This window comes from Cyanistes caeruleus, chromosome 2, assembly GCF_971803275.1.
Source record: "Cyanistes caeruleus chromosome 2, bCyaCae1.hap1.1, whole genome shotgun sequence".
Lineage (NCBI taxonomy): Eukaryota > Metazoa > Chordata > Aves > Passeriformes > Paridae > Cyanistes > Cyanistes caeruleus.
Window position 1 is genome coordinate 78,562,270 of NC_141702.1, and position 12,778 is coordinate 78,575,047.

The 12,778-nt window shown below is 41.4% G+C and overlaps 1 protein-coding gene across 1 annotated transcript in view; it reads right to left on the minus strand.

Annotated features, from left to right (window-relative positions):
* Window positions 1–5,104: 5,104 nt before the first annotated feature.
* Window positions 5,105–12,778, minus strand: part of LOC111927041 (visual pigment-like receptor peropsin) — a 29,916-nt gene continuing 22,242 nt past the window's right edge. Inside the window, exons 3-6 of the mRNA XM_023923826.2 lie at window positions 12,675–12,774; window positions 11,224–11,328; window positions 8,106–8,329; window positions 5,105–7,456 (exon numbers count right to left, since the gene is read on the minus strand). Of these exons, the coding sequence (XP_023779594.1) occupies window positions 7,016–7,456; window positions 8,106–8,329; window positions 11,224–11,328; window positions 12,675–12,774 (870 nt within the window). The 3' untranslated portion in view covers window positions 5,105–7,015. The remainder of the gene's footprint in view (window positions 7,457–8,105; window positions 8,330–11,223; window positions 11,329–12,674; window positions 12,775–12,778) is intronic.

The window sequence follows — 12,778 nt, forward strand, 5'->3', positions numbered from 1 at the left end:
ATGTGTAGCATCTTTCAAAGAATAAGATGTATCTGCTTTCCAAAGTGGATGACTCCAGTGATGTGGAACGGTCTGGCAATAGCTCCTCCAAATTGTGGGCAGATATGGGTCTCATCTCTGGAGCTAAGAACTTAAACTTTCAAATTCTTGAACTGGTCATTTGCCTGGGATGATTTTTTTCTGATAGGACACACAATAATGCTGATGTACTTGACTGCCTTTCAGCAAAAAAAAGCTGAGGGCTGGATTGTCAAGTAACATGGTATCAATTGAGGGTGAGCTAAAGCCCATTTTCTATTCCCTTTAAATCCTTGTGTAAGCTGCATGTTATTTCACAATTGGCTATCTTGTTCTCTCCAGTGTTGTTCATTTCCTACAGCAGTTTACCAGTGGTGCAAAACACGTCCTGAGTTCTCCCAGTTCACTCTATGAACATTAATGTGATATGAATCCATCAGAAATTTGTCTTTGGCACATGATAAGGCTTTGCCGGGCCACATCACAAAGAGATGCTCATGCTCTCATTTGTGCTGCCAGACATTATTCTTGACTTCACACTTTGTTTTGCAAATACTGTGGCAGATGTGACACACAGAGGTGCCTTGTGTTTGGGCAGCTTGCAGTGACCTTGTGCTGGACCCAGCAGAGGTGCCTCTGGCCACACACGCACCCTCCAGGACCATCCCAGCTTTGCTCTAGCAGTGGTTCTTTCCAGCAGCCAGGCTGGCTGGTGTACAGTGTCAAAGGCTACAGAAAGCTGTCAAATATCAGCCAGGCAGGGCATTTATGGCAGTGTTTTTGTAAGTCCTTCCACTCTCCTTTTACTAGGTTACATCCTATTACATAATTAAGTGCTGTATGTTTGTTATCCCCAGAGGGCTTTTGTCTCATTCACTGAGCACTAAAGAAGATGATTATTGGCACAGACAGCTGGTAGTTCTTTTTTTATTTTTATTATGCAGTGTGGCCCTGTTTTCTCAATATATTAGCAATGGGCTTACTACATTCCATTTAGTAATTTTCATATTGTTCTGTGTTCCTACTGTAGTACTACCAGATATTCTTTGAATCTTATATTTATACTTGTGCTTCTCCTGCACGCCAAGACATTTTTAGTCTTGCTTGCCTTTTATGATGCTACAGAAATAATCCAAGCCAGGAAAGAAAGTCCTTTAAGAAGTATGTGTTAAATACCTATGTGTGTACTCAAAGCTATAGAGAAAAGCAAAGGTCCAGATGACAAACTTCAGCTCTCTCCTGCAATTCACCTACCTTTTTTGGTCTGAGTCTGGGTATATGAAGCTCTTTAAGAGTCTTCCAGGCACAAAGCTTCTTGCAGGATCTGTGGATATGTGTACCCTTACTCCATTCTTCTGGAGAAGACCGTGTTTTCAGTTTTAGCCTGCTTCATCTGGAATCCCCTAATTGCCATCTCCCAGGAAGCAGGAGTACATGCTGATTGCGAGGACCTTAGAGGTATTTTTTCCCAACTGCACAAGACTGTAGCTTTTCATATTCCTTCATCATCAATGCAAGAAGGGATTAGGGAGTCTTTGCTGTAGACGGGAATTTGGCATTTCAGACCAAAACAAAACACAGAGCCATTTTACCCTGCAGGAACCTTGGTCTGCAGAGCTCCTGAAGTGCTTGCAAAAACCCTTTGCATCTGTTGATTTACTGAGAAGGTCGAACTCCATGCTTTCAGCAATTTGAGAGGTAGGCAGAGGGACACACACAGCATTGAAAGAAAACTTGGTTTGCCAGGCTGGCTTGAAAACAGAGCCAAGGTAGTATTACCAACCCTTTTTGTTATTGCCTGAGGTGAAACTATTCAACAGGGTAGCAGCAGAACCATGTTCTTGCTGAGCCTTATCCTCAAGGAAGGGGTTTTGTCTCCATCTGCCTCTCCTGAGAAAAGTGCAAAACCATAGGCCATGCTGGATGGGCACACTCTAAATCTCTCTTGTTGTGCAGTCTGTGCAGCCAAGAATGAAGAACTTGTGGGCTGAAGAGAGAGCTACCAAGGGGGTGCAAGCCTGAGTAGTTCACACTGTAATAAAATCACTGTCTTACGGGGGGATGAAGGGTTTCTTGTTTTCTGGTCTCTGCTACAAGAAATACTTTTACATGAGTCATTAGATAAAAACGCACAACAGCACTGAGAACAGGGACTGGACTGGAGTAGGCTATCCCACTCCCTCCAACTACACACTCAAGTTATTCATGTTTGCATTAGAAATGTCAAAACTATTAAGAAATGCTGTTATGTATTTCAATGTGCCAACATCCTGAAGGGTTTTCAGCTTGGCAAAAATGCTAGCAGGGGAAATGTGGGCCCAAGAGGTTTTCTTGGCATAAATAAACAAAGGATTATCACTTTTTTTTTTTTCCCTCTCCCCAGTCCAGAAGAGGCTATTTTTAAATGTGGAAATTGAATAGAAGTAATCCTGAATTAACTTAATTGTTTGAACTCTGTAGCCCCAGTGAAAAGGTGGTGTCGGTGACAGGGATGTTGGTAATCCACTTGCAAGGCCAGGTTGTACATGTGAGTATTAATAACTGCACTTTGTGATAAATAACTGCAGTGATTTTGCTATAATACTGATATTTTGATAATTACGAATAATATTGATAATAAGAAGTAATCAAGTGAGACCTGATGAGATTTTGATACACATGAATTATGTGGCCATTAAGAACTCACCTGCTGAGTGTACTAATCAATAGCTAATCAAAACAACTGGGGTTGGAAATTAATATGTAGAGTAACTAAAGTCATAATTTAAATGGTGACTTAAGGGTTTCAAGCATTTTTCAAGGTGTCTTCATTATGCACATCTTTTTTTCCAGGGTGTTTTAGCAATGTCAAAAAGGCTGTGATTACAGAAACGGATAATGAACAGCTAGCAAGATCTTGGGTGGGTTCCTTGCATTTAGGATAAGATCTCTGTCTCAGATCCTGCTGGGACAAGCCAGAAAATGCTGACAGTATCCTCCAAAAATGGTAGAATTGGTTGGCCTACTACCTTTTACCAGATGGTGCTACTGTTTTGGTGTGCCATGCATGAAAACAACGCCAACAATTACAAAATCTCACAGTAGAATCCAGGGCTGATCAAGAGAGACAAAAGGAGCCTACAGGCCAGAATTTCTGTGCCAAAGGCAGAGAGATCCAAATATTGTTCTCCTACCTCATGACAAGAGACCATTTGGATACTAGCAATAGACATGAGATCTCATTTGTGCAGGCTGGCACTGAGCCATTCAGACAACATTGAAATAGGCCCATGGCTGAGGCAGTGGAAGAACTAGGTCCTGTTATGCGGTCCATGCAGTCCATGCCTGCTCTGTGCCTTCACAAAATGGGAAGTGCCAGCACTGGGATGGATGTCCTATGTCCTGGAGATATGATATATTGCCCTGCCTCTGGTATACCTACCAGCTTTTGGTATTAAAATGTAAAAATACAGTGCTGCTAAACAGAAAACTTTGGGAGAAGGTAGCTTCATCAAGGCGAGTAGGTCCTCCCTTGTAAGACCATCTCAGATGGAGAACATTCAAACCTGCAATTTTCCAGAGAAGACTCCTTGCCACCAGAATACCAGTCAGGACAACAGCCTTCTCACATCTCTGCTGCTAAAAATCACCAGCTGGAAAGGAAAATCTGAGGCTGTGAGGAGCAGCAAGGTTATGGAGAGAAGTGATTTGACTGGGACTCTCTATGTTGTTCATACTTCATTCTTGCTAAGTAAAAATCATGAAACCCCTCTTCAGCATACTTACTCCTTGCTGCCTGTCTCAACTTAGAGAGCTCTTTGCTCCTTTCTGAGTGGCAGCATTGGCTCAGCAGGTTGTAGATGATGCAGCAGCAGGGGCCAGCCCTGTTTGGGCACCTGAGGGACCTGAGACTAGGGGAGGAAATTCAGGACACAGGAAAAGTGTTTTACAAATGGATTTGTGTTGATTCCCACACTTAAAATGCTGATGTGTGTTCCCCTACATGCACTCCAGTAATGGATTCTGGACCTTTTTTCTGCCTTTAGCCACTTGCTGGTGCTGTGGGTGCAGCCACAGGGCACTGATGCTTTAGGGCTGGAAGATTTTTTGCCTGAGTAACTTTAGTGACAAGGGTGCTCCTGCTGTTACTGAACCTGGAGCACAGACTGGTAGCTGCAAACCTGTGAAACCAGCTGCTCTGCTCTACAGCTGTGCCATCCTGTGGTATCACCATGTATCCACGACAGACTTGTTGTGTTGGCCTTGCAGGAGAGAGGTCTTGGGCCACCCAGTAAAGGCTTTTTCTGTGCTGTCTGTTTCTAGTTGCCTTTCAGCAGGTATGCATCCTTAGACTCACGCCCTCTTGCTCCCCTGCTTATCTGGTTTCCCCCCTTTTATATTTTCCCTCTGCTCCCATTCTGGCTTTTTTTGTATTCCCGCCTCTTCCCCCAGTCTAACCTCAACATATGTGCTCAATGGTGTATGAACTCTTAGAGTTTTCGTCTGGAGCTTGGGGACAGTTGTGGAAATGGTCTTGTGCTCTGCCTTCCTCTTTTCCTGTTCCACATCTTTCTAAGTCTGTGTCTGAATCCTGCAGACCAACAGCATTTTTGCAATTTTTCTCTAGGTTTCTGTAAATTAGCAGAAATACAGATGACAAACCAGGCTGGCACCTAAGGCCACAGAGTGCCTCTGGGCAGGTGTCTGGCACACCTGTGGCTGCGGGTGTCTCTGGGAACGTCACGGGGCTGCACAACACTGCTGCCTCTCTGTGGAGGAAAACCCAAGCACTTTCAGCAGTGAGGAGTCTCAGTCCATCATGGTTACTATGGTGGATTTTGTGCTACACTTAGAAGCTTTCAAAACAGTGTACTAGCTTTGGTTAGCCCAGTCTGGCTTTATCCAGCTGCTACAGGATTTTGCACTGGACAATTTCATCTATTTCTGCAGCTACAGCATACACTTTTATCTGGAAGCAAACTACTTACTTATTTGCTTTTAATTATTTATGGTAATGAAATAGCATCCATAGCTCAAAATTTTCCACAGAAATAAATACTCTTTATTTCAGATCTGTGTCCATGAAAGAAAGCACAGTTCCCCAGTGTTGCTTACAATGTTTATTTGTTCTTAACTTCAAAACACAGGTGATTTTCTCAAAACAAATAGAGTAATGGGGGAAATGGAGGTGGACTCCCTTAGTAACTTTCCCAAGAAACACATCTGGAAGAGCATATTTTTGCAGAACAACTACATTTCAGCACATCCAGACAGCAAGATTTCAAAAGTCTGTAAATAGTAGAGGTTAGCAGAGAATGTTGCTGGTTTTTTATTTTTTATTTTTTCCCTTCTTTTTCCCCTGTTTAAGTTGCAAATGGCATTAAATGAACCCACTATTTCCATGGCTAACACAGAGACATTTTAAAAGAAGTCTTTGAGTATGTAGTTAATTTACAGGATGAGGAATTATAAAAACATAACTCCCCATTTTGATTCTGTAAAATAAACTTGGTGATATAATTGGATAGTGTAACATCTGTTAGTCTGGCAACTGATTTAGGCCTACAGTATAGCTATTTAAATCATTAGCCTTAGTTGCTACTTGGTTTGGTATACAAAAAAAAAGTAACTTTTTACCCATAGGCAGGTAACAACACTTTCTTTAGAAGCAAAAGTGAAGTGTTGGATTATATTTTGTAAATAGCTCTGATGCCACACCTCATCAGTAGTCTTAAAACCCAAGTCAGTTTTGGTTTAATTACCTGTACATCTCTTGCTCCACCTTCAGAGGAAGGTAGAAAAACAATCAGTTTGGAGACAGATCAGTAAAATCAAAGGCCAGCTTTCCTGAACCAGAATGCCACAGCCAGGCCCTGCTCAACAGGAATGTGGGTGGGGGTGGAAAAAATTCTGCAAACCAATGAGGAAAATATGAAGCCACTGCTCAGACAACAGTGACTAGAATATACCAGGCTAGTATTTTCAATGTATTACAACACCTGGTCCTTGCATAGACACACACAGAGTCAGACACAGGCCATCAGAAGATGGCCTATGAAGGTGATCCATGAAGACAGGCTGGGAGACGGGGCTGTTTAGTCTGGAGGAGGCTTTGGGAAAACCTTACAGCAGCCTTCCAGTACAAAAGGGGAGCCTACAAGCACGATGGAGAGGGACTTTTTACAAGTGATAGGACAAAGGGAAAAGACTTTAAACTGAAAGACAGTAGGTTTAGATTAGATGTTAGGAAGAAATTCTTTACTCTGAGGGCGATGAGACACTGCAACAGGTTGCCCAGAGAAGTTGTGGGCGCTCCATCTGTGGAAGCATTCAAGACCAGGTTGGATGGGGCTCTGAGTGACCTGGTCCACTGGAAGGTGTCCCTGCCCATGGCAAGGGGGCTGAAACAAGATGATCTGTAAGGTTCCTTCCAACACAAAGTATTATCTGATCCTATGATCAGACACACTCCCATGAGGTGCCTGTGGGGCCCTATGGTGGGCACACCTGGGTGCCCTGCAGGGGAACGTGGCTTTTTCTGCCACGTTGCAGCCTTTGGAGCTGTAGCAGCAATCTCAGCAAGGCCCGTCTTCTCCTACAGCTGTGGCTGGGAAGTACCACAGAGTTAAAACAATCATCTATTACTGTGACTGTTAAAGAGCAAAAGACATACTTGGAAATGTAGTTCAGAATTGGTAAAATTTGGATAGGAACATATTAGTTAATTTTGTTAGCTAATGCCTGCTCTCCTGAAGTCGGTCTTTCTTTTCCTGCATGTATATGAAAATCAAATGTTTCTGGCACTGGGTGTGCTGCCCACATTTTAATGTTCTTTGGAGCATTTTGTACCTACATAAAAGGAAAATATCCCTTTACCATCTGATTTGCTTGAGTTGTATTGTCATCAGTGCTATAGCAAGAAACAGATGGAATGGGAATTAGTAAATTACTCAAGCACTGCTCTGTAGAGGGTCTTCCTGAACACAAAGTGTGTGTGTGTATTAAGCAGCCACAAAACTCACAATCTATCACATTCAATATTGGGGTTATTGGATGGTGTATCGAGAATACCGAAATACACTTCCCTGTTTGCCGGAGGTGGGGTGTTGGTAGGGCTTCCCACCCCGGAATCGGGGCTTGGCGCGGGGTGCATTTCTGGTGCATACTTCTCTTCTTTCTGAGAAGGCTGTGGCTGCTTTGGTTTGAGGTTTTTGAAACGTTTGAGCTTCACAGGGTCCTTGACTTCCTTGGCACAATGGAACAAGATGAAAATGTCCCTTCGAAATTTGGAGCTCATTCCAAAGTAGATGATGGGATTGTAGAAGCTAGCAGACTTAGCAAACAAACTGGCAAGGATGCTGGTAAGGTTGGGCACAGGGTGACCATAGGCAGACCATATAGAGATGACAGCATATGGTGACCATGCAATAATGAAGGCTGTGCAAATGACAATAGAAACCTAAAAGACAGAAGAAGAATAATAATCTTAAATCTATTTCGTAAGACTACATCGCAGGAGCAAAACACTGAGAATAATATCTTGGACACTTGGCTGGAAGGGAAAGGTCTGGATTGCCCTGAGGGTATAGGAGAATATGGGCAAGCAAGTGGTTTGCTTTGATGCAGCCAGGCAGACCTAGGAGCTGCATACTGGATTTTGGCATGGTGGTGTGGTTGAGAAATGTCTCATCTAACGGAATGAAAATAGCTACATTCCCATATGTTTATATGAATACAGAGGGTTTCAGGTAGACTAAACAGTGAGTAAACTGAAATCTCCACTCTAAATTCTGAGTATGCTCAGTGTAACTTATGAAAGAAAAGAGCATATGCCAAACCAAATCTTTTGGGTTTGTGCTATATAGCCCACTCCAATTATATTTAGATTATTTTTCAAATGTGATGTAGCATCAATATTAACCAATTGATGCAGCAGAAATTTTAAACAAACCTCATATTCTTCACTGACTTCAGACTCTGTCACTGGAGTTATAAAGAAAGGAAATGCAATTGATTGGCTTTGTTCTCTTCTGTTCTAGTTGAGATTAATTTTTGGAAAGACAGATTTCATTGAGATGACTCGCACCAGGTATGAAACCCAAACTCACCCTGGTGACGTCCCGCTCTATTCTCCTCTGTCTGTCTGTGGGATCACCCAGTCCTGTCAATGCATGGCTCAGTTTGACAGTGTTGATGATTGATACATATGAGAAGACCATGACTGTGACAGGTAGGAAAAAACAGCAGATAAAAATGGAGACGATGTAGGACTTGTAGATTGTGGAGAAGTTGGCTTTTGCCCAGTCTATCTCACATGTGCCATACATGCGATCTGGAAAGCAAGAATTTGTTGGTTAGCATTTTTAGAATATTTATCTGCTTTTGAGCAATTGATTTATTAGTTAAAATGATGTATTTTTCTTCTGCCATTCCACTACAGAATGGAACGATCTTTCTGATTTAATGAGACATGGCATTACTTCCTACATAAACAATTTTTCAAGACCATTTAGAGTGTAACAAATTTTAATGGGTATTATCATTCTGTCGAGTTTGTACTGCCAGTGTAAATCCAAAACGCAGAAACAATGGTTTCAGGATAGGAAACTGTGACAGTTCATTAAAAAAAAGGTTTTATATCCTTGAATGATATGTACTCTTATTTGTCATAATACTCTACATAGTAACTTCCTAGGATGAGCACTGTAACAGAATAACAAGGAATTCCGTAGACAATATGCCAAATGTAAAAAGTTTCTTACATAACTAAACAGGAAATAAAAACATTGAGTCTCCTTGAGGTAATGGAATTTCTACTGCAGTGAGAGCCATGAGACTAAATTACAGCTAATTAAGATTGTGAGAAGATAAAACACATAAATACTTAGAAAGATAAAAGGCCTTTCAATAAATGGGAAACACACAGTCCTGCAACACAGAGATGCAGACTTTTAAAAATTAAGTCAGGCAGATTGCAGGGTGACTAGTGAGACACTAGGGAGACACTAGCGGATCAGGGGCTTAAGGAAAAGGCAGTGGAAATAGCATGTAGTCTCTGGCTTCAGCACTTTTATGAATAACAGTTGACTTCTTTAGGTCCCCTGATGTGTTTGCAAAGATAATCCCATAGAAAACTTGAGTTCTACGACTTTAGAGGTTTTTCTATAGACTGTGAATTGCGTATTTTTCTTTTTAAGTGAAAAAAGCTGGGGTTTTTTTCTGACAGCTACAGCAACAAATTACAAATAAATGAAGCATGAATCAAAATTAGGTAAGTCAAGTATTAACAGGTCCTGGAGACACAGTATAGGTGGCAATTACATGATTTAGCAGCAAATCTCTCCCTAACATCCAGGAGTAATTTTGAAGGAAAAAAAATCCCTTAATTCCCCACAGGTGATAGGAAATTTAAACAGGAGGAATTAAATGAGCAAAAGCTTAAAATCTTTTTTGTGATTCTCATCAAAAAGAGCTCGGTATTTTTATCACCAAAAGCTCTAGATGTAGCTGTCTGAATGTGTTCCGTAATAGAAATAGATTTTTTTTTCTCCTTTGCCTCTTTCGTCAGTAGACCTCAAGATTCAAAAATATAACCATAAAATCTAGCTTTATTCTGTGTTTCTGCTTTTGAAATCTTTTGCCTGAAAAATGAAACCAGATGACAGGAAAAGAAAATCCATCAGATTTTCTGCAAGTCAGAATTCAGAGCTAAGCTTTCCCCTTCCACAGGGACACAAATAAGTGGCTTTCCCAAAAATCAGTGGGGGCCTGGGGGACCCCTGAAGATACTGTGTAGTGGTGAAAGGCCCGAGGCAGCCAGCTGTAATGTGCTGTGGTCTGCTGGTGCCTGCTGCTGGACTTGCTGCTGCTGGGCTCCCACATCTCTGTGGGTGCCCTCACTGGAGGTGTGCTTAGAGACAGCCCAGGAACCCGAAATTGCTGTGAGCCTCAGCAGGGGAAAGCACTCCTAGAAGCTGTCTTGAAAACCACTGTCAAGGAATTGAATTCTAACAGGGTGAATGGAGGCACTCGAATGTCCTGACAAAGTAGTGTCACCCAAAAAGTCCCTGGCTCCAGCTGAAGGCCAAAATCAGACATCAGAAGTCCCCCTGTATGTGAAGAGCTGGTAGATTAAAGTAAAAAGAACACAGATCACTAGAAGATACACAGAAAATTACCAGTCCAAGCCAACCAAGTTTATGACATGGCCAGAGTGCAAAAATATGACATAAAATTCAGGCAGTCTAATAAACAGTTTGAATTTGCCTCAAACCAAAGGTCCATTGAGCCTAATATCTTGAGAGTATTTTGGTTTGTGAAGGATAGAACACTTAACCAAACATAGGAATAGCTGCTTTTCTCACATCCCTACTTCAAGGGTCCAGAGGTACCTCACAGCTTATGTACTTAGTAAGTAAGAGAATACATGCACAGAGCTGATTCACTAAGTTTCCATAGATTTCATGACTTCTCAAAGAGTGCAGAGGCCTACAAGATCCAGACAGACAGCTACTGGACAATGTCAGTCACAAAATTGCAGTTGTTGGGACTTCTGTATCATTACCATTTGTTCCTAGATATTTTTTTTGTTGAATTCTTACAGGCTTAAATTAAGGCAATTTCTCCATCCTTCCCCCAGGAAGAAATTTTCTGGTCTGTCACATGCCTTAGCCACTGAATTTCTGCAGTGTTCACTGTACAAAGTTTTTCCTTTTTTCCCTCATGCTCCTTTTTTGATATGGCCTTATCTTGCACCCTAATTCTTTCTCGGACTGACAGACTTTCCAACACCTTTGAGTTCCTTTGCTATCTAAGTTTTCATATTTTCAACAAATCGTTTTGCCACATCTTTCTGGCTTGTCTTATTATAGTTTCAAGTTTAACTTGCTGGAACTTGTGTTCTTTTCTAGTTTCCTAAACTTGTCAGTTTTTGAAGGATGTCTTTAGATAGTTTTCCTCATCCCACTGCTTAACCATGCCAAGTATTTCTGGCCTCTCTTTTTCCATAGGCAATATGCACTTAGTCCAAGTTTTTCCTGTGATATCTTAAACCCAATCTCTTTATAGCTGATACCAAAGCAGGCAACACTCTGCGCCTACATCACGCACGATGAATGATTTTCTCAGTTCCACTGATAATCGGTCAGGTTTATCACAAACAGCAAGAAAGAAAGGTAAGTGTCTTTGTTAAGTGGAGAGCTGCCAAGTAACTACAATGAAAGATACCTGTGTAACTGCCCCAGCCAAGCAGTGGAGCTGCGGACCAGAAGAAAGCTGCCACCCAAATGAGAACCAGAGCCACAGACATGCTGCTGTTGCTGATGCAGTGACCTGCAATGGCATGCTTGGGTCAGAAAACAGCACTTGGAAAGGCAAACATATCTCTGAAATCCAAATGCACTTCAATATATCACCAGCTAATAAATGAAACACAGGTATTAAAAAAACAAAGATACAAAAATGCATATTCATATGAAAAGTTTGATTTTGAAAGCATGTTGGACCTGTGTTACCATTGAAGAGTGGAAATTAATTTTCTTTAAGCAGGAGACAATGAGTTTGTTGAGCACTGGGGAATTAAAGAATTCTATGTTAGACTTATGCTTTGCAATTCTGTAAAATGCAGGGAAGACTTTTATTTTACATAGAAATGAACAAGATAAATCTAAATGCAGGGGATTTTCTTACTCACTTCAAGGTTTTTCCCTGCTAAAAAGGAGAAAATTGCTCAGACTGTATTAACCATTCAATACAAAAGATTCAATCTGTCCTGCTGTTGCCATGCACCATGGTTATTTCTTTATTTATGTGGGAAATATTTGGCATCCACCGATTTCTGTTCCTCAAAATTTCTGAGACATACTGGGCTCTCGCTCAGATTTACTTGAGATTCAAGCATAAATTATGCACACCATCAGATGGATATGTGGTAGAGCTTCACAAAAGAGATATGTGGGTTTTGAGTATGACTTCTTAACATACAATGAATAGAAGATGTAGGATTACATCACAGACAAACTCTATCAGCTCCAGCAGCAGTCTGTGCTGAAAGTTAACTTCAACATGTCTATCATTACACCAAACTGCAGAAGAACTTTCTGTGGAAAAAATTACCTCCCTGCAGAAGTTCTTTTCACAGCAAATACTCCTCGTTGCTATAGTAAAGAGAAAAACTCGTCTGATGTATCCCACGTACTTACACATACTTTCCCTGCAGACACTGATAGGTCTCTGCCTGAAAGATGGTGCAAGCCACTTCCAACAAAGGCATGAAAACTGATGTGATCCCTGAAATTTCTCTGATCTGATCTGATCCTTGAAAATTCTCGAACATATCTCACAGAAGATGGAATTTTTTTCAGTCAGATCCAGACACCAATGTATATAGCTTAGGAGCAATATTTTGAGGACTACAGAGAGTCAGCAGTACCTGTGGAATCTTCGGCACAAGGATGAATTTACCCCTGGTGACCCAAGTGCACTTGTAATAATTTGGCTTTTACTGGAGTTAACCCTAAAGGATTCAATGAAAACGTTTGTAATGTAAATGACTGTATTATGTCCTGGTTTTCAATGAGTTTAATTTATATTTAATATAGCCTGCCTGACAATAGTGACTGAGAGAAATTGCACCAGGTTCAGTGAAGGCAAGAACTAGACTTGCCTTTATTCCTTACCTCTCTCAGGATGGCAGCCCTTGATATAGCGTGTCACACTGATCACTGTAAGGGTATTAATGCTAGCCAGGCCAAAGAGAAGTGTCAGGAAGCCATCAACCTGA